This window comes from Dendrobates tinctorius, unplaced genomic scaffold (assembly GCF_039654945.1).
Source record: "Dendrobates tinctorius isolate UK_male_01 unplaced genomic scaffold, ASM3965494v1 ptg000147l, whole genome shotgun sequence".
In the NCBI taxonomy this organism is placed as follows: Eukaryota; Metazoa; Chordata; class Amphibia; order Anura; family Dendrobatidae; genus Dendrobates; species Dendrobates tinctorius.
In genome coordinates this window covers 15,763,202-15,785,804 of record NW_027361814.1, presented here as the reverse complement: position 1 = coordinate 15,785,804, position 22,603 = coordinate 15,763,202, and the positions used below count along the sequence as shown (strand labels likewise).

Sequence of the window (22,603 nt, the reverse complement as noted above, 5' to 3'; positions counted from 1 at the left end):
ATGCTGGTTAAATGTCTAAGCATGCAACTGGTATTCAAATTTTTCAGATTTTTCCCTCGGCTAAAGGTCTTTGCGCACTTCTTACAGATAACCTTGGCCTGGTCATGAGGATTTTGTTCAAAAAAGTGCCACACTGCACTCTTCCTACTTTGGCAGACATTTTGCGGCCTAGCACGCTGTGATATTTTGACCCTCTGGACAAGCTGTCCAGCAACTCTTTTGATTTTTGGAACCTGTCTTTGGAGTGCTCCGTGCCTGCCAGATAACAGCTGTTGCGATGTCGATGTCTGCTGTGGATGCTCCTCATCTGAGCTATTGGAAGCAGCACCCTCTTCCCCCAATGGATGCCAATCTGGGTCAACAACTGGGTCATCCATCACCTCCTCTTCAATGTCATGTGCACCTTCCTCTGTGTCACCGTGTATGGTGGTATAGTGTGTGGGAAGGGGCACCTGAGTCTCATCAGGGTCAGAATCTGGCTCTGTACACTGCGAGGACAATGTAGTGCTCTGAGTGAATGTACCAGCAGAATCATCTATCAGTGGCTGTGCATCAGTGCACTCCATGTCAGATTCATCTTGGCCTGGGTAATTCACCATTTCACTTGATAATCCAGGCATGGTATGTGAAAACAGCTCCATGGAGTAATCAGTAGTATGGCCTGCGTCATCCTTCAATCTTGGTTGGGGTGAAGGACACAAGGAAAGGTGTGGTTCATGAACATGAGCCTCCAATGACGACTCAGTGCTTTTACTTTTTACAACTTCAGAAGAGGAGGCGATAGAGCTGGAGGCTGAGTCAGCAATGTAAGCCAAAACTTTTTCCTGCAGCTCTGGCTTTAAAAGCGGTTTGCCAACTCCTAGAAAAGTAAGCCTTCGAGGCCTTGTGGAGCCAGACGATGACGCAGGCTCAACACCTCCTGCATTCAGTCCTATTTTACTTTTGCTACTACCATCAGATCCACCACCAACACCATCATTACCAGCTGCCAACCCCCGCCCAATTCCATGGCCTCTTCCACCAGCCTTTCTCATTTTTGGTAGAAATGTAGATAAAATCCAACAAACTATATAGTAATGTAAAACAAGGTACAAGGTGTCTATAGGACAGGGGAGATTTTGAATTTCTGCACACACTTGTGGACACTGGACACTTACGGATTGTGTGAGGCCCACTGAATATCAGAGCGCTATGTCACAGGCTCGATGGCACAGGTGTGAAAAAAGTGACTACAGGATCACGGAGATTTTGAATTTCTGCACACACTAGTGGACACTGGACACTTTTGGATTGTGTGAGGCCCACTGAATATCACAGCGCTGTCACAGGCAGAAATTGGCTAGTGTATCACAAACTACAAGGTGCATATAGAATTGGGCAGAATAGGAATCTCCCTAGAGTGTAGGTCTGTAAGAACGGATCAAGTCCTCCACTTATCCTTCCACAGTGACACACAGATAGCTTCACTGTGGCCGTGATAACAGCCATTACACGGTACTGATAGGAGCGTGCACGTAAACGGCTGTCCGGTGTACGTAAAATTGTCATGCTCCGTGTTTTTTAAGTATACGGACTGACACACGCTGTCTCTCTATAGTTTTGAATGTGATCAAACAGCAAATATATTTAACTGTTTGAAAGCTAGACAAAACTAGAAGGTGCAGGTCTGTAAGAACGGAACATGTCCTCGACTTATTCTCACAGAGTGACACACAGATAGCTTCACTGTGGCCGTGATAACAGCCGTTACACGGTACTGAGAGGAGCGTGCACGTACACGGCTGTCCGGTGCACATAAAATTGTCAAGCTCTGTGTTTTTTAAGTATACGGACTGACACACGCTGTCTCTATAGTTTTGAATGTGATCAAACAGCAAATATACTTAACTGTTTGAAAGCTAGACAAAACTAGAAGGTGCAGGTCTGTAAGAACGGAACATGTCCTCGACTTATTCTCACAGAGTGACACACAGATAGCTTCACTGTGGCCGTGATAACAGCCGTTACACGGTACTGAGAGGAGCGTGCACGTACACGGCTGTCCGGTGCACATAAAATTGTCAAGCTCTGTGTTTTTTAAGTATACGGACTGACACACGCTGTCTCTCTATAGTTTTGAATGTGATCAAACAGCAAATATATTTAACTGTTTGAAAGCTAGATAAAACTAGAAGGTGCAGGTCTGTAAGAACGGAACATGTCCTCGACTTATTCTCACAGAGTGACACACAGCTTCACTGTGGCCATGATAACAGCCGTTACACGGTACTGAGAGGAGCGTGCACGTACACGGCTGTCCGGTGTACGTAAAATTGTCAAGCTCCGTGTTTTTTAAGTATACAGACTGACACAAGCTGTCTCTCTATAGTTTTGAATGTGATCAAACAGCAAATATATTTAACTGCTTGAAAGCTAGACAAAACTAGAAGGTGCAGGTCTGTAAGAACGGAACATGTCCTCGACTTATTCTCACAGAGTGACACACAGAGAGCTTCACTGTGGCTGTGATAACAGCCGTTACACGGTACTGTGTGAGGAGTGTGCACCGCTGTATGGTGTGAAAAAATGCACGCTCAGTACCTCAGCAGGACAAAAAAAAAAATTGGGATTGCTTTTAAAAAAGCAGTTTGCAGAGCATTGGGTAAACAGCAATGCAGCCGTCAGGAAGCCTTAGAAGGCAGCCTAACAACCAACACCGCTGATCCACCAAAATATAGCCTCCCCTTGCACTGCACACACAGTGACTGGTGTGTTGTACAGGCAAAATCGCTAGCAGCAGAAGCAGTTTTTTTTTCTTCTTCCCTGCCTAACACTCTCCCTACAGAATCAGAAGCAGCAACCTCTCCCTATGCTAAGATCGGCAGAAGTAAGATGGCGGTCGGCGTGCACGCCCTTTTATACCCCCTGTGACGCCCACCAAAGCAAGCCAATCACTTGCATGCCCTTCTGAAAGATGGTGGTGACCCCTGCCTATGTCATCACGTTGCCCACAGTGTCCGTGGATCCTGATTGGCTGAAAAAGAGCGCAAAACAAACTTTTGAAACGCGACTTTGGCGCGTAAGTCGCCGACCTCGTGGCCGACCGCATCTTAGGGTCGAGTTTCGTTTCATGAAACCCGACTTTGCCAAAAGTCGGCGACTTTTGAAATTTTTCGATCCGTTTCGCTCAACTCTAGTCATGGCAATTATAAATGAGTATGCTAGTATGAAGAAAAACTTGAGATGGCACTCACCGATCTAAAAGTCCATACTTTATTCAAAAGACGGTTCACAGCATTTCCATAAGGAGAAAGGGAGATGGAGTGTGCGAGTGAGGACGATGTTTTGCGCTGTTGCGCTTCTACGGGTCAGAAGCGCAACAGTGCGAGACGGCCGTCGTCACTTGCACACTCTATCTCCCTTTCTCCCTGTGGAAATGCTGTGAACAGTCTTTTGAATAAAGTATGAACTTTTAGATCGGTGAGTGCCACCTCAAGTTTTTCTTCATACTAGCACACTCATGTTTTTCCGGCTGGTGTGCGCCCGTATGGTCTAGTTATTTATGCTCGTCATGTAATTTCAATGGAGTATTAATGCGTCTGGAGGTTTGCTGCTGTAGTACCCGCCGGCGGTGCGGTTCACTTTCTTTGCGCAATTATAAATGAGGCAACATCAAATACTTAATTTTTTTAGCGTATATATACATATATATATATACATATACACACATATATATTTTCAGGTTTTTGAAACTTTATTTAATTTTCTTGGGGGACATGAACCCAAGATCACTTGATTGCCTATTCACTGCACTGCAGTGTACTGTGAAAATGATAATCTCATATGAAGTCCAATCACAGTCTGGGATTTATAGTAGTTTTAACATAGCAGATACTGTATGTGGGCTTCAGCAGTCCACAGCTGCATCACATGGAGGGTCTATGGCCGTCAGAAGTGACAGCCGCCATTTTAAATGCACTGTCATACTTGATGGTGGTGTTTAGGAGGTTGAACTGATGCGATCATAGCTAGCTCAGTTACTTTTGGGTGCCAGCTATGTAAGAAACACTTCACCTGTGCTATATGGAGCAGGCTGACCCCGATGCATATACAGTAGTGATGATGCACAGGCGCTGTATATGTATAAGGGTTGTCTTTAGGGCGTTAGATATCTCTAGTCACAGAACACTCTACATCAGAATACATCAGTGTACAATAAAGGGTTGTGATATGATAACTGATGAAAGTGATGCACTGAAAAAAAAAAAGTGTTACGTGTCCAAAGAACATTAAATGTGTATTCATACCATGGAAGAAACACCATTTGGTCTCATGGATGCTGGAGTCGAAGCAGCAGCCGTTCTGTTCACACTGCTCCTTTGTTATCTTTGCGTATCCACAATCCTCTCTGTCGGTAGCAGATAATGCACAGTGAGCTACAACTGAACAAGGACAAGTCATTAAAATGTCATCTATTACAATGTAAAGTCTTAAAACTTCATTTGTATAATGTATTTCTAGGTGGTAAGAAAACAGAAAATGCTGGAGTTCAACTTTATTTTACTGCAATTATTCCTTGTGATGAAGTTAGTGGCTGTGAGATATAAGCAGTTTATATCACACATCTTTCTTTTATTATTCTTTCTTTTCACTGTGACCCCTGTGCTGTATAAGTATGTACTCTACAAAAGGGGTTCTTCATGTTTTTTTCCCGTGCTTTACTCATCCTCCCCAAGTCGGCGAGTCTGTGATAGTCTGCAGTGCTGACGTCAAATCGACAAAACTGCAGCCAACCAGTGAGCTCAGCAGCATGTGCTGTCTACTCAGAGCTGATGAAGTCACTTTCTGGATGTAGCACTTTTGACGTAACATCAGCACCGCAGATGATAACAGATACGGCGAGCATTGCCGAAGACCTGAGAGGAATGAGTAAAGCTCAACATTTTTTATGTAAACAAACTGCGCCTGGGCACAGGGATTTTCTGAAACCGGAAAACACTTTTAATGCTGCGTAATATTGTTTTTGGCTGTAAAGCATCTCAGCAGCGATAACTTGTGACGTGAGTGTTTCAACCACTGATTTTAACTCCAATGATAAAATATTCAGAGATGATTTCTTACCTGAATTCCATGGGGCATGATACTCCACTGCTGTATACTCATCTGCAATAGAAATATATATTGATTATAAATTTCTTAGAAATAAAGTGACAAAATGTGGGTAGAAATATCTAGTCCCTCCAAGAAAATAGGCTATTGGAACCAGGGCAGAATTAATAATTGTGAATATCACCCTCATATTGATGAATGAATTATGACTTCATCATAAATTGAAAGTAAAAGAGCTCATACTCTTAGACACGCTACATGACCCCGATGCAGCTGGGACCCCCGCTTTGGACAAGTAATTAAAGTGGGTTATCTGATGGATCGCGGACATGAAGTCCATACACAGGTTTCAGAAGAATTTAGAAAGCGGCAGACGTATGACCTGTGGAGATGTCTTATTATCGCCCGTGCCTCCCTTTGTTGAGGGAACTGCAAAATATCTGGTGCCTTGGACGTCTGGAGAATCTGAATATTAATTATTTAGACATTATGTTGCACTATCATTATTGAACTTTACATATTATACTGGTACTAGGTTTGCCGGCATTATTTGAGCTCTGTATGGTGGTATTTACTTTTGCAATTGGGGAATTGTACAGAATGTTTTTACTTTATTTAGGAGTATTATATTGACAAATGTTTGGAATTGTTATTAGGCCTACATGTTGTATTGTGCTGTTTATTGGGCAGCTACATGATACTGATAATTATTATATAGTATTCAGCTACATCAAGTGATGATAAGCCGATCAATACAAAACACTATCGCGTAGGTTGGGATCACTACTCTGCGTAGAGAGGCCACTAATGCCTTAAAACTCCCCAGATAGTGAAACAGCAAAGAGTCTGTTGAAATTATTGTAGCACATTTTAATCAAGTGAACTGTATTCTGAAAAATTCAATGTACTGTACAGTACTGTGCAAATGTTTTAGGTTTGTGAAAAATGCTGAAAATTAAGAATGCTTTAAAAATAAGTGTTGATAGAAATAAACTATCAATTAATAAAATGCAAAGTGAATGAATGAATAAAAGAGATATCTAAATCAAATTAGCATTTGTTGAGACCACCATCGGCCTTCAAAACAGCATCAGTTCTTCTCAGTACACTTATTCACAGTTTTTGAAGGAAATTGGCAAGGAGACTGCTCCAAACATCTTGGAGAACAGACCACTGATCTCCTGTGGATGAAGGCTTGTGGAAATTCCATTAAGGAAGAGTCTTATTGGCTCCAAATTTATTCTGCACCTGGACAACAACGCCCTACTCACAGCCAACGTCATTAAGGACTGTGATATCAAAATCATTGAGTCTTTCTAAGATTACATGAAGAAACAGAAGGATTTGCACCAGCGACATCCACAGAAGGTCTGTGGTTATTTCTACAAGATGTTTGAAACTACCTCCCTGTCGATTTCTTTCAAAAACTGTGTACAAGTGACAAGTGAATCTAGTAGAATTGATGCTGTTTTGAAGGCAAAGGGCTGAGTCACCAAATATTGGTTTGATTTCGATTTCATTAACTTTGGTAATTGGTAAAAAATACAGTAAACTCTTAGTCCGTTTATTTTTGAAAGCATTCTTTCTTTGCAGCATTTTTTTCCTAACCTGACTAAAAATTAGGCACAATACTGTAAATAAGTTGTATTCTTTACCTGGATCATAGTAATCCACCACGAAAGCAGTGGCAGGCTGCAGATTCTCCACCAGAGCTTCTTGCTCCACAGAAAAATCCAAGCTTACAGTTTCATTGCCGATCTGCAAATGAATCAATCATGAAAAATATAATATCTTTACAAAAAAGAGTCTGGTACAATATCTGAAATGATAGGGTCTATCACAGTGATCAAAATGAACCAATAGGAAAAATCTCCTACTGTTGCTGGGTACCGACTGGCAGATCTCACTGCGCATGCGCCCCCCCAATTTCTTCCAGGAAGATGACGTGGAGGGCTGGGGAATGGAGCTGGTGTGTCCGAGGATGGCGGAGGTACATTTCTCTCTCCTCAGGTATGCTAAATCATATCAGAGGAGAGAGAAATGAATGGGAAGTCGGACTTTTGTTTTGCGATCGCCGTTATTCGGTGAATAATGGCAATCACAAGACTGTGGACGGTAAAAAAACAACCTGAATAATGTTTTCTGGGGTCTCAGCTCTACCCCTGGTAGTTGAGACCCCGGAGATTTTGAGGGGTGCTACACCCTTTTTTCTCTGCGCTGAGGAATAAGGCCCCTTAACTGCCGCAGCATATCGGCGGTCATTAAGGGGTTAAACAGAATCTATCAGCAGGTTTTGCTGCTTAATATAAGAGGAGTCATCACTATACAAAAGAAAGTGTCAGCCTATTGTGAGGCTCAGGGGTCATGGCATGAGAATTTAGAGAAAAATGATCAAAAATGTAAAAAAAATACATAACATAAAAACTTTAAACAACACGATACTTTTTTACATATTCCCTTTAAAGCAGCAATAAATGAATATACCAGGCCTCAATAATCAAAACTGTTTCAATGACATCCAAGGCTTTATAAGAAAAAATCTGTCTCACCTTCTTCAGGTAAATAGTAACATTTTCTGGTAATATTTCTGTTCTTTCCACTAAAGGATTTTTATTCAGCTAAACAAAAAAGAGGACATGTAAATATCAATTCTGCAAAAATATCAATCATCAATGAATGTGACTAGAGATGAGCAAATCTTTAGAAATTCAAATTCGTCAGTTTTGGTGAATCTTTATAAAAAAAAATATTTGTGACGAATAAATTTGGTTTGAATTGTGGGTACTCGACCCTAAAAAATGTGTATACTTCTTTGAGATGTCCTATGATTTTACCTTACTCCTTTCAAGTTTATTAAACCAAACATAACCTTAGTCATGTTAATATTATCTCAACAAGTATTGCTATGGATAGATGGATGTAAGCTTTATTCACTGTTAAACACAATCTGTACAGTTTGTTCAGAGTTTGGGGGCTTTTTTCCCTAATTCTATTGCTAAACTATGGGCTGTGACATCTTCTCACTATTCAGATTCACCCCAAAGTGGTTGCCACTGTGCATTCTTGTCTCAGCTTTTATACTGGCTATGATTGGCTGTGCTGTACCATGTGATGTGATAGCGGCAAGATATTATAGGGGAGCCTGCGCAATGTGAGCCTGAGGTCAAATCTGGACAGCCAAACTATATGGATGCTGTAATCTTCTGCATTCAGTAAAATAGCGGTGGGCATTTTTGGTATTCACTCAAATCGAAACTTAAATTGTTTGAATTCTCCGGATCCAGTGAATTTTTGCAGAAATTCGACAAGAATGCAATTCACAAAAATCTATTCGCTCATCTCTGATAGCGATTAAAAATTCTTCAAAACTTTTTATAATATTTTCTGATACAGAATTATTATCATGTTTTGCAACATTTTAAATTTACAAGTAAAATAACAGCAATTTTAAAGCATTTTTGCATCAAAGCGCCCAATAGCATAAGTTTGAATGTGGCCATAAAAGTATAGCAATTCTGAACTTTTGGTTAGTGTTAGAATGCTTCTTAAGTTAACTTTTCAATGAGTAAAATTATAATTTTTTTTTAATAAAATGTTCTTTTCCTTCAAACGGGGTAACAATGTTACATTTTTTCCTTTAAATGTGTTACAGTATCTAAGATTAGTAAAATATATTTGCCTTGTAAACTGAGCTGCAATTTTAGGTACATTCTATAGATGTAGAAAAACAGACCTTTTTCCTGACCTCATACAACTCCTTTCTTTTTCTAGAAATGCTTCACTATCTAAAACTCTGACATGCTATCCCATGCTATTTTCATTCTGATAATTTTGACAACACTTCTGGTCATCTAGTCAGAAATATTAAGGAAAATCATTGATGGACTTAAGATCCTTACTACCAACCAACAGTAGAATATTTGTGTGGACCATGAGTGTGTCTTCCATAGTGGAAACAAAGACATTGCAATCAGGAAGATAGCGGTTCAGATCTACAGTCGTATTAATTGATAACAGGACTAATTTCAAATCTATTACCACTATTGATAAACACAGAATTTTTCAAGTTTTTCTAGTACCAAAGGAGTCTTAAAGCCCTCATACACATTGCAAATAAAACTGGCCAAACCCTCCAGTATCGGCAGGTTCAGTCAACAGTCTAATATGAATTTGGGCCTTCCTCCCTCAGCAGATGATGATAGGGGAGAGAGGGATCCATCCTCCTAAATTTCAGCATCGTTTTTGTGGTGGCTCTCCTACAGAGACCTCAGGAGCCAAGCTTTCCCCCTGTGTATGGACGGGTTGGGAGCGTTATCTATAGGTTGACAGCTTTCTAAAGTGTTTAAGAGCTTCTGAGAGACATACAGTTGTGGGCAAAAGTACTGACACCCCTGCAATTCTGTCAGATAATACTCCGTTTCTTCCTGAAAATGATTGCAAACACAAATTCTTAGGTATTATTATCTTCATTTAATTTGTCTTAAATGAAAAATCACAAAAGAGAATGAAGCAAAAAGCAAAACATTGATCATTTCACACAAAACTCCAAAAATGGGCAAGACAAAAGTATTGGCACCCTCAGCCTAATACTTGGTTGCACAACCTTTAGCCAAAATAACTGCGATCAACCGCTTCCGGTAACCATCAATGAGTTTCTTACAATGCTCTGCTGGAATTTTAAACCATTCTTCTTTGGCAAACTGCTCCAGGTCTCTGATATTTGAAGGGTGCCTTCTCCAAACTGCCATTTTTAGATCTCTCCACAGGTGGTCTATGGGATTCAGGTCTGGACTCATTGCTGGCCACCTTAGAAGTCTCCAGTGCTTTCTCTCAAACCATTTTCTAGTGCTTTTTGAAGTGTGTTTTGGGTCATTGTCCTGCTGGAAGACCCATGACCTCTGAGGGAGACCCAGCTTTCTCACACTGGGCCCTACATTATGCTGCAAAATTTGTTGGTAGTCTTCAGACTTCATAATGCCATGCACACGGTCAACCAGTCCAGTGCCAGAGGCAGCAAAGCAACCCCAAAACATCAGGGAACCTCCGCCATGTTTGACTGTAGGGACCGTGTTCTTTTCTTTGAATGCCTCTTTTTTTCTCCTGTAAACTCTATGTTGATGCCTTTGCCCAAAAAGCTCTACTTTTGTCTCATCTGACCAGAGAACATTCTTCCAAAATGTTTTAGGCTTTTTCAGGTAAGTTTTGGCAAACTCCAGCCTGGCTTTTTTATGTCTCGGGGTAAGAAGTGGGGTCTTCCTGGGTCTCCTACCATACAGTCCCTTTTCATTCAGACGCCGATGGATAGTACGGGTTGACACTGTTGTACCCTCGGACTGCAGGGTAGCATGAACTTGTTTGGATGTTAGTCGAGGTTCTTTATCCACCATCCGCACAATCTTGCATTGAAATCTCTTGTCAATTTTTCTTTTCCTTCCACATCTAGGGAGGTTAGCCACAGTGCCATGGGCTTTAAACTTCTTGATGACACTGCGCACGGTAGACACAGGAACATTCAGGTCTTTGGAGATGGACTTATAGCCTTGAGATTGCTCATGCTTCCTCACAATTTGATTTCTCAAGTCCTCAGACAGTTCTTTGGTCTTCTTTCTTTTCTCCATGCTCAATGTGGTACACACAAGGACACAGGACAGAGGTTGAGTCAACTTTAATCCATGTCAACTGGCTGCAAGTGTGATTTAGTTATTGCCAACACCTGTTAGGTGCCACAGGTAAGTTACAGGTGCTGTTAATTACACAAATTAGAGAAGCATCACAAGATTTTTCTAACAGTGCCAATACTTTTGTCCACCCTCTTTTTTATGTTTGGTGTGGAATTATATCCAATTTGGCTTTAGGACAATTCTTTTTGTGTTTTTTCATTGAAGACAAATTAAATGAAGATAATAATACCAAAGAATTTGTGATTGCAATCATTTTCAGGAAGAAACTGAGTATTATCTGACAGAATTGCAGGGGTGTCAATACTTTTGCCCACAACTGTATAACTGTGTTGCCCCTCCAATAATTTGGATCACTTATTTTAGGCCAAGTCTTGCCCCCAAAATTAAAAAGAAGATGGAATCTAATTGAATGAATTTTTTCATGAAGGGACAATATTTTATTATACATGTTATAATAAAGATTATTATTGCATATTCATCTCACTACTTCACAAACAGCTGAATCCCCCATCAGGCTTCTCACCTTATTCACACTTTCTCTATCAGGAACATATCCAGACACCATCCCCACTATAATCAGCGCCATATTGGTGCATTCTCGTTTTCCTAAATACCTAAGGAAATGAGAACGAAAAGCTAGTAATATTCAGATAATAAAAATGGAATGAAGAAAAGTGAAAAGAACCTCAAGGATAACAGGTTGATTTAGTTTTAATTGCTTAGAGGACAATCCCTTTGTGGGGAAGGTTCAATGATCGAAGGGGAGGTAGTACTGTAGTATTATCTCTTCCCACAAATGCATACAAGATTTCTCTCTCACATCCCCCTACTCTTAAGGGGGCTTTACACATAGCGATATCGCTAGCAATATCGCTAAAGTGTCACCAATTTTGTGATGCAGCAGCGATATTGCTAGCGATATCGCTACATGTGATACTTACCTCCGACCGGCTCCCCCGCTGGTTATCGCTGATCGCGCGAGATCGTGGAGGTCCATTTCTCGCTGGGGGCTTCCTGCTGGCGCGACGAGCGACGCGTGGACACGGGCGGAGGATGTCTTCATCGCCGAGTCTGAAAGGTAAGTAACGACCGCTGCTGCGTCGCTGCATCGCTGGTGAGATCTGCCTGTTTGGCAGTTCACTAGCGACCATTTAGCGATGCACCAGCGATCCTGACCGGATCGTATCATGGTCGGGATCGCTGGGGCATCGCTAAATGTAAAGGGGGCCTTTAAACTCTACCCCAACTCTTGCCTACTGTAGAAACCTTCAAAAGAAACCTGAAGACCTACCTCATCTGACACGCCTACAACCTGCACTAACCACATACCCACCAAGCTGCACGACCAGCTCTGCCCTCACCAATTGTATCCTCACCCATTCCTTGTAGATTGTGAGCCGTCGCAGGCCGGGTCCTCTCTCCTCTTGTACTAGTCGGGACATGTACTGCTTAGAGGGAACTTGTCACCCCCCAGGGCGTTTTTAAGTAAAAGAGCCGCCTTCAGCATCACCAAGGCTGCATTCTGTGAAGGTGGCTCTTATGTTTCTGATTCCTAGTAACACTGAAATATTGACTTTTATAAATTGCGTGCCATACCTGTATTGAGTCCCAGAGGTATGGTGTCTCCCCCTGTATCTGCCGTTCATCCTCCTCCTCTTGCGTCTGTGCCCCGCCTCCTGTGTTGCTGTTACATGTCCGGGCCCTGCGCTGTGCCAACAGTTCTCGGGCATGCACAGTGCGCGCTGCCCAGGAACTGACATCAGGCTATTACACCTACGTGTTGCGGATGCCCGAGATCCCGCCCCGCAGTGTGTTATGATGCATTCACACTGCAGGGCTGGGAATCTGGCGCCTGCGCAGTGAGCATCTATATCTGTGCCTGCCCCCATCTCCCTCCTCCTCTTTCTATTTCCTTCCTCGGCAGGGTCTGATGAGATGACCTGCTAGTGAACTGCGTGTGGGGAGCTCAGATTTCCAACAGATTTCTTTGGCTCACATGAGATGCCACGTCTTATTAAAGATGCGTAAAAGATGGGGGCCTTGTTGGAGATTTTACATTGCGGCCCACAAGTTTCGAGTTACACCACTGACCATAATAATAATACAATCTTTAGATGTCTACTTTCTGGAACTTGTGTCAATCTTGAGAAGCATTTGAAGTCATTCAAGTGTATGAAGTTGCGCTACATTGACTTCACTAATGCTGCAGGCCCTTCATTCACAGGATAATGTGGGTCACTGCACTGATCAGAAACTAATGACCTCTCCTAATCATATGCCAATATTAACTGTATGTTGGATAAAGCCATTTAAATAATGACTTGCGTTTTATTGTAAATTTCTGTATTTTTTGGCTGAGCAGCTTGTATTGATAAGAGATGTTGTCACATTACCACTTTTTGTACTGGCAACTAATTCCGGGCATCTTTCAACTTACCTAACATCCACATGAACATTAAACTCTTTCTTAGATGCGTGAGTCCAGTGAGACGGCTCAGTGCTTACATTGAATGAAAAGTATCCTTTTTCACCTTCCTCAGGCAGAACATTGTAATGTAGTTGTGACTGTCAATAAATGGTTAAAATATCAAGATTTTAACATTTTTGGAGAAAACCATCATCAGTTGTCTTTCCAACATTATTGATTTCAGATTTTGGTAGTTATATTTTGGTGGAATACTAATTAGTCATTTCTACCTGTAAGCAGACAAATCCTTCGCCTGTAGCACTGACACTATATTCTCCAGGGATTTCCGGAAGATCAACCCTTTGTACAGTAAGACTGTTGGCTTTGTTTACATTGACTGTGTTCTCAAATCCAGACTTTGAACGAATTGTTATTGTTGAATCCCCCTTTTTGCGGTAGATGGCTTTGGCATATTTAGCCATAGCTTGGATAGCGATGGTTGTGTCCTGCAGAACCATGTGCAAAATAAAGAAAAAGACATCAGATGAAATTTTTTTTTTTAATTTTAGGCAAAATTTCGACAATAACTTAATGTGCACACTGGCAAAAGCCACTGAGCACACTCGGTATGGGGTTCCTATCCCATGATAAAAGTTTTTGAGGAAAAGGAGTGAAGATATTGGATTTCAACATGCATACGTATTGGGAAAAATAATAGTGGGCCGATCATAGAAGCCTTATTCAGGCTTTCTCTCTTCCCCTGGTTGCGCATAAGAAACGAATGACATAACCCTTTTGATACATTCTCCTTGAATCATATGAAAAGAGTCACTAAGGCTACTTTCACACATCCGGCTTTTGTACTCCGGCGCCGTGCGGTGAAAAGCCGTAGCAGCGGATCCGGGATGCACCACTGATACCGGATCCTTTCGTGTGGCAGGATATGGTGTCGCTGAGATTTAAAGGAGCAGTGCACGAGAGAGAAAGAGAGAGACGCCAGGCACTTCTAGGGTTAAAAATCACAGTGTCCGGGCATCAGGCACTTCTAGGGTTAAAACTCACAGTGTCTGGGCATCAGGCACTTCTAGGGTTAAAACTCACAGTGTCCGGGCATGCTCTGTTCAAAAAACCGGTCCGGCGCTGTCAAAAAACATAGCATGGAACTTTTTTGCAGATGTCGGACGGCGAAGTTTTGCCGTACCCGGCAAAAAAACGGATGTGCCGCATGTCCATCCGGCACAATACGGCGATAATGAACGTCTATGGGAAAAAATCGCCGGTGCCGGATCCGGTTTTTACAAATTTCGCCGCATCGTGCCGGATTACAAAAGCCGGATGTGTGAAAGTAGCCTAAGAATATGCATTGAAGAATCATATATGATTGTGTCGGCAGCAAGAAAAAAAAAGAACAATTCTAGAAAAATGGTAACCTGAGAAGAAGCAAAGCCGCTCCTTGAATTTTGCTGTTTCAGCATCCAACGGATGATATCCACACTGTCTTCCAGATTCTTCATGGTAGTTATTTTATCAGAAAGCAAGCTCAGAAGAAAATATGAGGCCGTCTCAACATTTCCGCGTCCATCTATTTTTAAGAATTCATAGAACATTTATAAATATTAGTGCAGGAGGTAAAAATCAATAATTTACTTTATTTTACATTTTTAGCAGCCATATTTCAGCAGATGCAGCCCTGCATGTTGGGGCTTACACAAGTTATCCTAAAAAACGTGTTTGTGTTGCATCGATTAACTATTCAAAATCACTTTTGTATCAGAATTGGAATATGTTAGTGTAAGGAGGTGTGCACATTTTATATCGGAGAAAATTGTATTAATTTCTTTTACACTTTTCATTTTTTTATCGTCCTTTTTAACTTAATTTGTTGATATTTTCCTACATTTATGTGTCAACTTTTATTTTTACTATGGGTCTACGTTGTGTGTGTTTACTGCTTTCTCTATGTACAGATAGCTGGTAACAGGGTTCTTATGGGAGCAGCCTATTAAATCATTGTTATCAGTGAACTGTGTACACTGACATTCCTGCAACATACATGTCTGAGAACACTGTCTTGAATACAACCTGCATTTAGATTTAAACCAGCTGGAGGTAAAGCTGTAGTTTTGATGATGGCCAATAGAGATGAGTGAGTTAATTCAGTACTGTTTGTTTGGACAAGTACAAACCAAACAATTCTTATTTCACAATTTTGGGGAAAGGGGTTGATTTTTGTTAAAAAAAATTGCAAAATAAAATGTAGTCAATTAACTGAGCAGGTCTGTTTGGACACCCCCTGAGGAAGGAAGATTTGCTTCCGAAACGTACGTCGGGGCTCTTGCAGCACGGGGTGTCCAGTGTCTCACCTTCTGGTATGGGTTTGTTATTTTAGTCCTGATTACTTGTCTGTGCTCTGGTTAGCTGATCGGCCGGGGATTATACCATTAACTCTTTATTGACTGGCCAGCTCTCCATTACATTTTTACATGTTTGGTTGGACTATGTAACCTTTCCATTTTGGAAATATACCTGTTTCACTACCAGATGTTATATAGTATAACTTTGAGTACTATTTTCCATGGACACTGTGCACCTATCGTCCTGCTATTTTTATGTCACTCTCATTATGCCTCTGTGCCTTTTTTTTACCTGTGTCTCTAATAAAGATGTGTGATTTTTCTACTTACCTCTGGACGTCTATGCACTGGTTTTTCCTCTGCTTTTCATAACTGGATTACTAGTTCAAATTGCCAATCATATATGCCACATCTATACTGGGCGTACTGCCACAATTTGCTTTCTGTATGTGTACCTGCCTAAGTAGCATTACTTGCTGCATCTCTTTTGTCAAGTGTTGAATAATTGGCGTTGCTTGTCAAAAGTTAATAGTAGTGTCGTAAAAAATGTATGGCATAAGAAAAAGAGGCAATGGCAGTTGATGGTGTATTGTAAAAAAACCCATACCATTGCTAAAAATGTGGGAGCACAAGCATCACCACTGGTATTAGCTCTTAGGGCAGTAGTGCTATCAAACAAAGATCACAATTGACCTCTTTTGTCTCCACTAAGCATACTAGTGGGGAAAAACAGTATTGTGGAGTATATGGCACATCATTCATATCAACCACAGCAGGATGTTGCTACCTCTGACAGAAACACCATCAGTTTGAGTGAGTGTTCTGCACAAAACAAAAAGCTATACTATATACAGCAACATTCTGGTCTACTTCTGAGTCATGAGGTGGCTCTTCAGAGTGTCCAGATCACACTGCGCTCTGTATGTCACAGAAGTGGCTTTTAGAGTCTATAAAGAGCTAGAATGAGGCTCCAATTGTTTACATTTTAAAAGAGACCTGTGGCTTTCTCATACAGCATCATGTGATCCAGATAGTCTAAATTGTTGTCACATGAGTAAGAAGAGGATCGGTGCCGGAGAACAGAAAAGACGGTGATAGGTGAGCATGTTAACACACTGACACTACAATATGCACACATATGCACAGGTACAGTATAAAGGGGAAAAAAGTTAATGGGAATACTTATTTAAAGAAGCACTCCCATCAACATTTTTGCCATCTTAATGTATTGCAATCATTATATTATATAGCACTGTGTACTTGAAAGGTACTTGTAAGGGGGTGGCAAGTCGAAGATAAGGTTCATCAAAGTTCCACAGCACTTGATATAAAAGGGTGGAGTGTCAAGGTGGGAAGGCAGTTGGTGCCAACCAGTGAGGGAGGAAGGAGGTGTGAGCAGTGAAATGCAGATTCAGAACGACTGAGGACTGGCCGGGGACTCAGACCAGCAGGACATCGTCTGCTGTGGTGACCAGGAGATACGAGTGAACCGAGCCATTACATCCAGCGTAGATGCTTGGTACAGTGTGTGGGCAGGGGCAGAGCTGTGGATGGGACTGGGACCGGTCAGTGTGAAAAGCGCACATTAAGTATTAAGACACTGGCTACTAAAGACTTGCGGCATAGCGTGAAGTACCTGTGACTCCTGTTAATGCCAGTATAATGATAGAGAATGTTTGAAGGACTGCCTGTAGTGACGGGCCTATTGTTGTGGGTGGCGCTAGTGAAAGTTAAAGGAGAAGAAAATTAAAGTGCAGTTCATACTGAGAGACAGTTAGACAGCATAGAGAATAAGATATTGAACTGTTAAACTGCTGTTACTGACATTACTGCTAATATTGTGTGACTTGAGGCCCTGTACGCAAAAAACTTACTCTCTCCATAAATGACACCTTCATTTCCAAATTAAGAAAATAAATAACTTGGTTGCTCTGTCATCATTTCTATCTGCGCGTTGCATCCCAGTAACCTGTTCACATACTTATAATTCTTCTCTTCTCCATTAGATCTATGACATCACGTGATTAAAAACTTACTAGCTGAATCCTTCTAAGCTCTATGTAGAAACAGAAGGTCAGTTTTCCCTGCGATAAATCACTGCAAAGGCTCTGGCAGGGGAAGGGGAGCAGCTGGGTCAGGAGTTGAAGAGGGGAATGATAAATGCAGGGACAAGAGACATCCTATTTTTCTATAATAGAGCAGAGAAAAGAGAAGCATTAGCTGGGTAGAAAGGCAAAATGCGCAGTTGTACACAGTGCTATTTAATATGATGATTGCAATATATTAATAGGATAAAAACTTTAATCTGAGTGTTTCCTTAAAAGTAAATTTGTACAAAATTTTTTTCTTTGCACCTTCTTTTCCAATGCTCTGTTCCAGTTTCTCCAGGATTTGTTGTCTCAGCTCGCTGTCTCCTGATAAGGTGAAGACATACGCTAGAAGAGCCTGGGTATACTTCCATATAACACTGTCCACTGACTTCCTAAGACAGCTCAGGGCATTTTCCACAATACTTCCCTAAACATGATATAAACGATAATGCACAATTTTCATAGGCATCCTATCACAGGGTTATAGTATAAAGCATATTAGCACCCACTGCTGGCACTGCAGAGTGCCTCTGACAAACGAGAGATGACCAATCAACTGCATCTCTTGCCATTGATTTGTACAAGTGCTCTGCAATTTACAGTCCATTTTCAGAACTCCTTATAGAAATTAATAAAAAACTGCATGATCGGCCACTTATCCTGTGTCAGTGGTGTGTAACACAGCCCCATTCTTGAGATGGTAGGTCGGGTTCCTGTTGTTATGCCAAATATATATATGTATACCCAGTGGCAATAACTATTTAAAGGGGTTGGGGGTTAAGGAGTTAAAGTGAACCTGTCAGCAGGATTGTGCACAGTAACCTACACACGGTGTCAAGTCGGTGCCGTTATACTGAATAAAATGATACCCTGGTTGAAATCCATCTTGTGGCTTTTCTTAATCTTTATTTTCAGTTTTGTGTTAATGAGATTCTCGTGTCCTAAGGAGGGGTTGGTGTATGTGGTGCTCTGATTATATATTCATAATGCAGACTGATGACCCTCATTGACCTTCCCCCTAGTTTAAATAATGAATACCATCACACACTGAATTTAAAAAAAAGCTTCTTTAGCAGCTATCTGTTTGTATAGAGATCCGATAGCTGCTGTTGCGCAGGCGCCGGTGGCACCATCTTGCTGGAGAAGAAAAAAAATGTCCTCCAACAAGATGGCGCTGCCTGCGCATGAGCAATAGCAGCTTTCTGCCGACACCTGCCTGCAGACGCTTTTTATTTTTTTAAGTATATACAGATACTCATTATGCAAACTAGGGGGCAGGTCAGTGAGGGATCAGTGACCGGTCAGCAGTCTGCATTATGAATATGTTCTCAGAGCACCACATACCCCAGCCCTTGCCTTAGGGCACGAAAATCTCATTAACACAAAACTGAAAATAAAGATTAAGCAACAGCCACAAGACGGATTTCATCAGCCAAGGTATCATTTTATTCAGTATAACCGTGCCAACCTGATAGTGTGTGTAGGTTACTATGCATAACCCTGCTGACAGGTTCCCTTTAAGACTTTTTTTTAGAAATGAAAGATTTGTAATTACTTAAAACTCCAATATTTTTCATAAGTTAACAGTTTTGCAAATGAACATAAAATTACTTACATTATAAACGTTGTGATGTTCAAGAAGAGCGATAGTGACGTATGCCGTGCACGCAATCTCGCCATCCTCCTATAGTTAAAAAAAAGATTTGAAAACTTAGTTTTATCAATACAGTGCACATATTTAGGATTTGCCAGGCCTATATAGATAAGCGGGTACTCCAGTGAATCCAAACATTTTCTTAATTGAAGCAACCAAGGGAGATAGAGAACCCATCATAAGGCTATGTTCACACATTGCATTTTTGAAGCATTTTTATTCAGTAGCCATAACCAGCTGTCTTGGCAGTAAAAATGCTGCATTCGAAAGACCCATTTATTCGGACTCCCATGACAGCACCACGAGAGAGGGGATCCGCCCTATAGGAACAGGAAACCTACAGATACAAAAAGGGCGGCACCTCTCCCACGCATCAGTTGGTTTCCTGTTCCTGAGGGGACGGGATCCTACAGAAGGACCGGATCCCAGGCCGGCCAGCCGATACCGGTAGCGAGGGGGTCTCCTACCTCGGCCTGGTGCGGATCTCCTGGAGGACGCCACGGTGGCCCAGGATGGGTGTCACGGCGGTGGCGTGTGCAGCAGGGAGCGGCGTCCGGAGGATGTCCGTCTCCGGGATTAGGCCGCCGCCGGTGAGTATATTCCCCCCGGGGGTTCCCGGCTCCGGCGGCGCAGGTACGACGGCAGCGCGGCTGCAGGGGGCTGCGACTGGGTGGCGCTGCTTCCGGGGCTCCCGGGCGTCCCGCGTGACTTCCGGTCTTTCCCGGGGTAGCGGTGACATCAGGGGGTGGGCGGAGGATGCACGTCCGGGTCAGCGCGCCACTGCGCATGCGCGAAGAATCCAAGATGGCGGCGGCCATCGGAAACACCGATGCAGTCGGCTTTCGGACCGGGTCCGGCGCCAGCTGGGGTAGGGAGCCCTGTTAAGGGGGGGAGGGGCGCGGCATGGATACTGCTGACCGGAGGAGGGGTATTTAGGGAGGACCCCGGCAGGGTACCTTGCCTTGGCCACACTATTACAAGCAGCAGCGTACAGCAGTAGCGGTGGTAATGGAGAGTGACCGAGAGCGGCAGAAGCAAGGGCGACAGCAGCGGCAAACATCACTGCCGCCCCTGGATGACCTTCGGCAGGTCAAACAGAAAAAGAAAGTGTCCCGTGACAGTAATGAGCAGCCGGGACGAAGTGACCAGTCCACTCGTAAGAGCTCCTCCAGGCAGACAGGAGCATCGACTGAAAGAAATCCCCCTCGTTCTCCCTCGGTACTTGATTGTGGCACTGGTAAGTGATCTTCGTGAAAGTTCACTCAGTGACGGGACCCCCCCTTCTGTGTTTTTTTTCTAGGGGAAGAAAGCTACGAGTAAGACTAAAAATAGGGAATGCGCACTCTGTGCATGCCCATTACCGGACGCGTGCCTCAAAAAATTGTGCCCCCCCTGTATTCAGCAGACGGTGGCAGAAGAGTCGCCCGCGATTGCGGCGAGTTTAAGGGACATTGTCAGGGCAGAAATGAGGGAAACCCTAAAGTCCTTGTCCCAGCCGGAAAGTCTAAGGGGCGAGGTCCCGGCGGAGTCCAATTCCTCCGTAGAGTGGAGGAAAAGCAGAGACTCCCAGGCTTCATCTCCCTCGTCCTCAGGAGAAGAGGACTCGGGGCGATTTTGTCTGCCTCTTGACCGGGTAGACAAGCTGGTCAAAGCAGTCAGAGGGACAATGGAGGTAGAGGAGCCTAAGCCCCAATTGTCCATGCAGGATGTCATGTTCTGTGGGCTGGAACAGAGGAAGCGGAGAGTCTTCCCGTTAAATCAAAAGATACAGGATCTGATCCACAGAGAGTGGAAAAAAACGGACAAAAGAGGGTCGCTACCACCAGCCCTCAAACGCAGATACCCCTTCGATGATCCGGCAGTGAATACTTGGGACAGAGCCCCCAAATTAGACGCAGCCATTGCAAAGGCATCGAAAAAATCCTCGCTCCCCTTTGAGGACATGGGATCCCTTAAAGATCCCCTAGACAGGAAGGCTGATACTTTCCTGAAAAACACCTGGGAAATGGCGGCCGGGTCCTTAAGACCAGCAGTGGCTTCAACGTGCACGGCCAGGTCCATGATGGTCTGGTTGGACCAGTTGGAGTCACAACTAAAACAGGGACAATTCTTGGGGCCCTACCGACCATCCAGGAGGGAGCAGCCTTCCTAGCAGATGCCTCAGCGGATGCAGTGAGAATGGCCGCCAGAGCAGCAGGTCTCTCTAATTCAGCTCGCAGAGCCCTGTGGCTAAAGTGCTGGCAGGGAGACATTCAGTCCAGAGCAAAGCTCTGTGCGATTCCTTGTGAGGGCGAATATTTGTTCGGAGCTGTCCTAGACGAGCTGCTTGAGAAGGCGGGGGACGACAAGAAAAAATTTCCAAACCTTTCGTCTGCGTCCTACCGTCATCCATTTGGTAGAAGGAGATTCGGCCAGGGGAGAAGGCGCAACTCTTCGCCTGTTAGAGATCGCCCCAGATGGGAAGACAGAAGGAGACGAGGTACGGGCTATATGTTCACACGCTCGTCGAGAGATCAAAAGAGACCAAATCAATGACTAGCAATTCCCGTGGGGGGTAGACTGTCATCCTTCTTCCCGGCATGGTCACAGATTACGAATAGTGACTGGGTGCGCAAGGTAATATCCACCGGGCTTAGATTGGAATTTACCCAGATCCCGCGGGACACCTTTAAACTAACCCCCTTAAGATCTTCTCATCTCGAACAAGCGGCTTTAGAAGCGGAAGTCTTGAGCCTATGCCAGAAAAATGTCCTGGTAGAGGTTCCAGAAGCTGAAAGAGGAAGAGGGTTTTACTCTCCCCTGTTTCTAATCCAGAAACCTGATAAGACTTTCAGAACGATTATAAACCTTCGTTCCCTTAACGAGTTTTTGATTAATCGTACATTTAAAATGGAGTCCATTAATACAACAATAAAAATATTGTTTAAAGGTTGTTTTATGGCAGTGATAGATTTGAAAGATGCGTACTATCATGTACCTATCCATACAGACTTCCAGCAGTTCCTGAGGGTGGCAGTTTCAGTAGATGGCACAGTGCGTCATTATCAGTATAGAGCCCTTCCCTTTGGTCTCTCAGCAGCACCCAGGGTATTTACAAAGATAGTGGCCGAAGTTATGGCTCATTTACGGGAGGTTGACGTCTTAATCATTCCATATTTAGACGATTTCTTGATTGTGGGAAAATCAGTGGGTCATTGTAGATCCCAGATAGAAAAAGCTAGATCCAGGTTAGAAAACCTCGGATGGATTTTAAACTACGAGAAATCCCGACTCCAGCCCTTAAAAATACAGAAATTTCTAGGGTTATTACTAAATTCAGAGACTCAGCA

The 22,603-nt window shown here is 42.9% G+C and overlaps 1 protein-coding gene across 3 annotated transcripts in view; it reads right to left on the bottom strand.

The window, feature by feature from the left end:
• Nucleotides 1-22,603, bottom strand: part of LOC141049748 (alpha-2-macroglobulin-like protein 1) — a 355,320-nt gene that overhangs the window by 6,343 nt on the left and 326,374 nt on the right. For all 3 annotated transcript variants that reach the window (XM_073546474.1, XM_073546473.1, XM_073546476.1), the window contains 10 exons: nucleotides 19,236-19,304; nucleotides 17,885-18,047; nucleotides 14,607-14,758; nucleotides 13,467-13,682; nucleotides 13,207-13,334; nucleotides 11,293-11,383; nucleotides 7,638-7,706; nucleotides 6,744-6,846; nucleotides 5,101-5,142; nucleotides 4,287-4,421 (listed from right to left, as the gene is read on the bottom strand). In XM_073546474.1, the coding sequence (XP_073402575.1) occupies nucleotides 4,287-4,421; nucleotides 5,101-5,142; nucleotides 6,744-6,846; nucleotides 7,638-7,706; nucleotides 11,293-11,383; nucleotides 13,207-13,334; nucleotides 13,467-13,682; nucleotides 14,607-14,758; nucleotides 17,885-18,047; nucleotides 19,236-19,304 (1,168 nt within the window). The remainder of the gene's footprint in view (nucleotides 1-4,286; nucleotides 4,422-5,100; nucleotides 5,143-6,743; nucleotides 6,847-7,637; nucleotides 7,707-11,292; nucleotides 11,384-13,206; nucleotides 13,335-13,466; nucleotides 13,683-14,606; nucleotides 14,759-17,884; nucleotides 18,048-19,235; nucleotides 19,305-22,603) is intronic.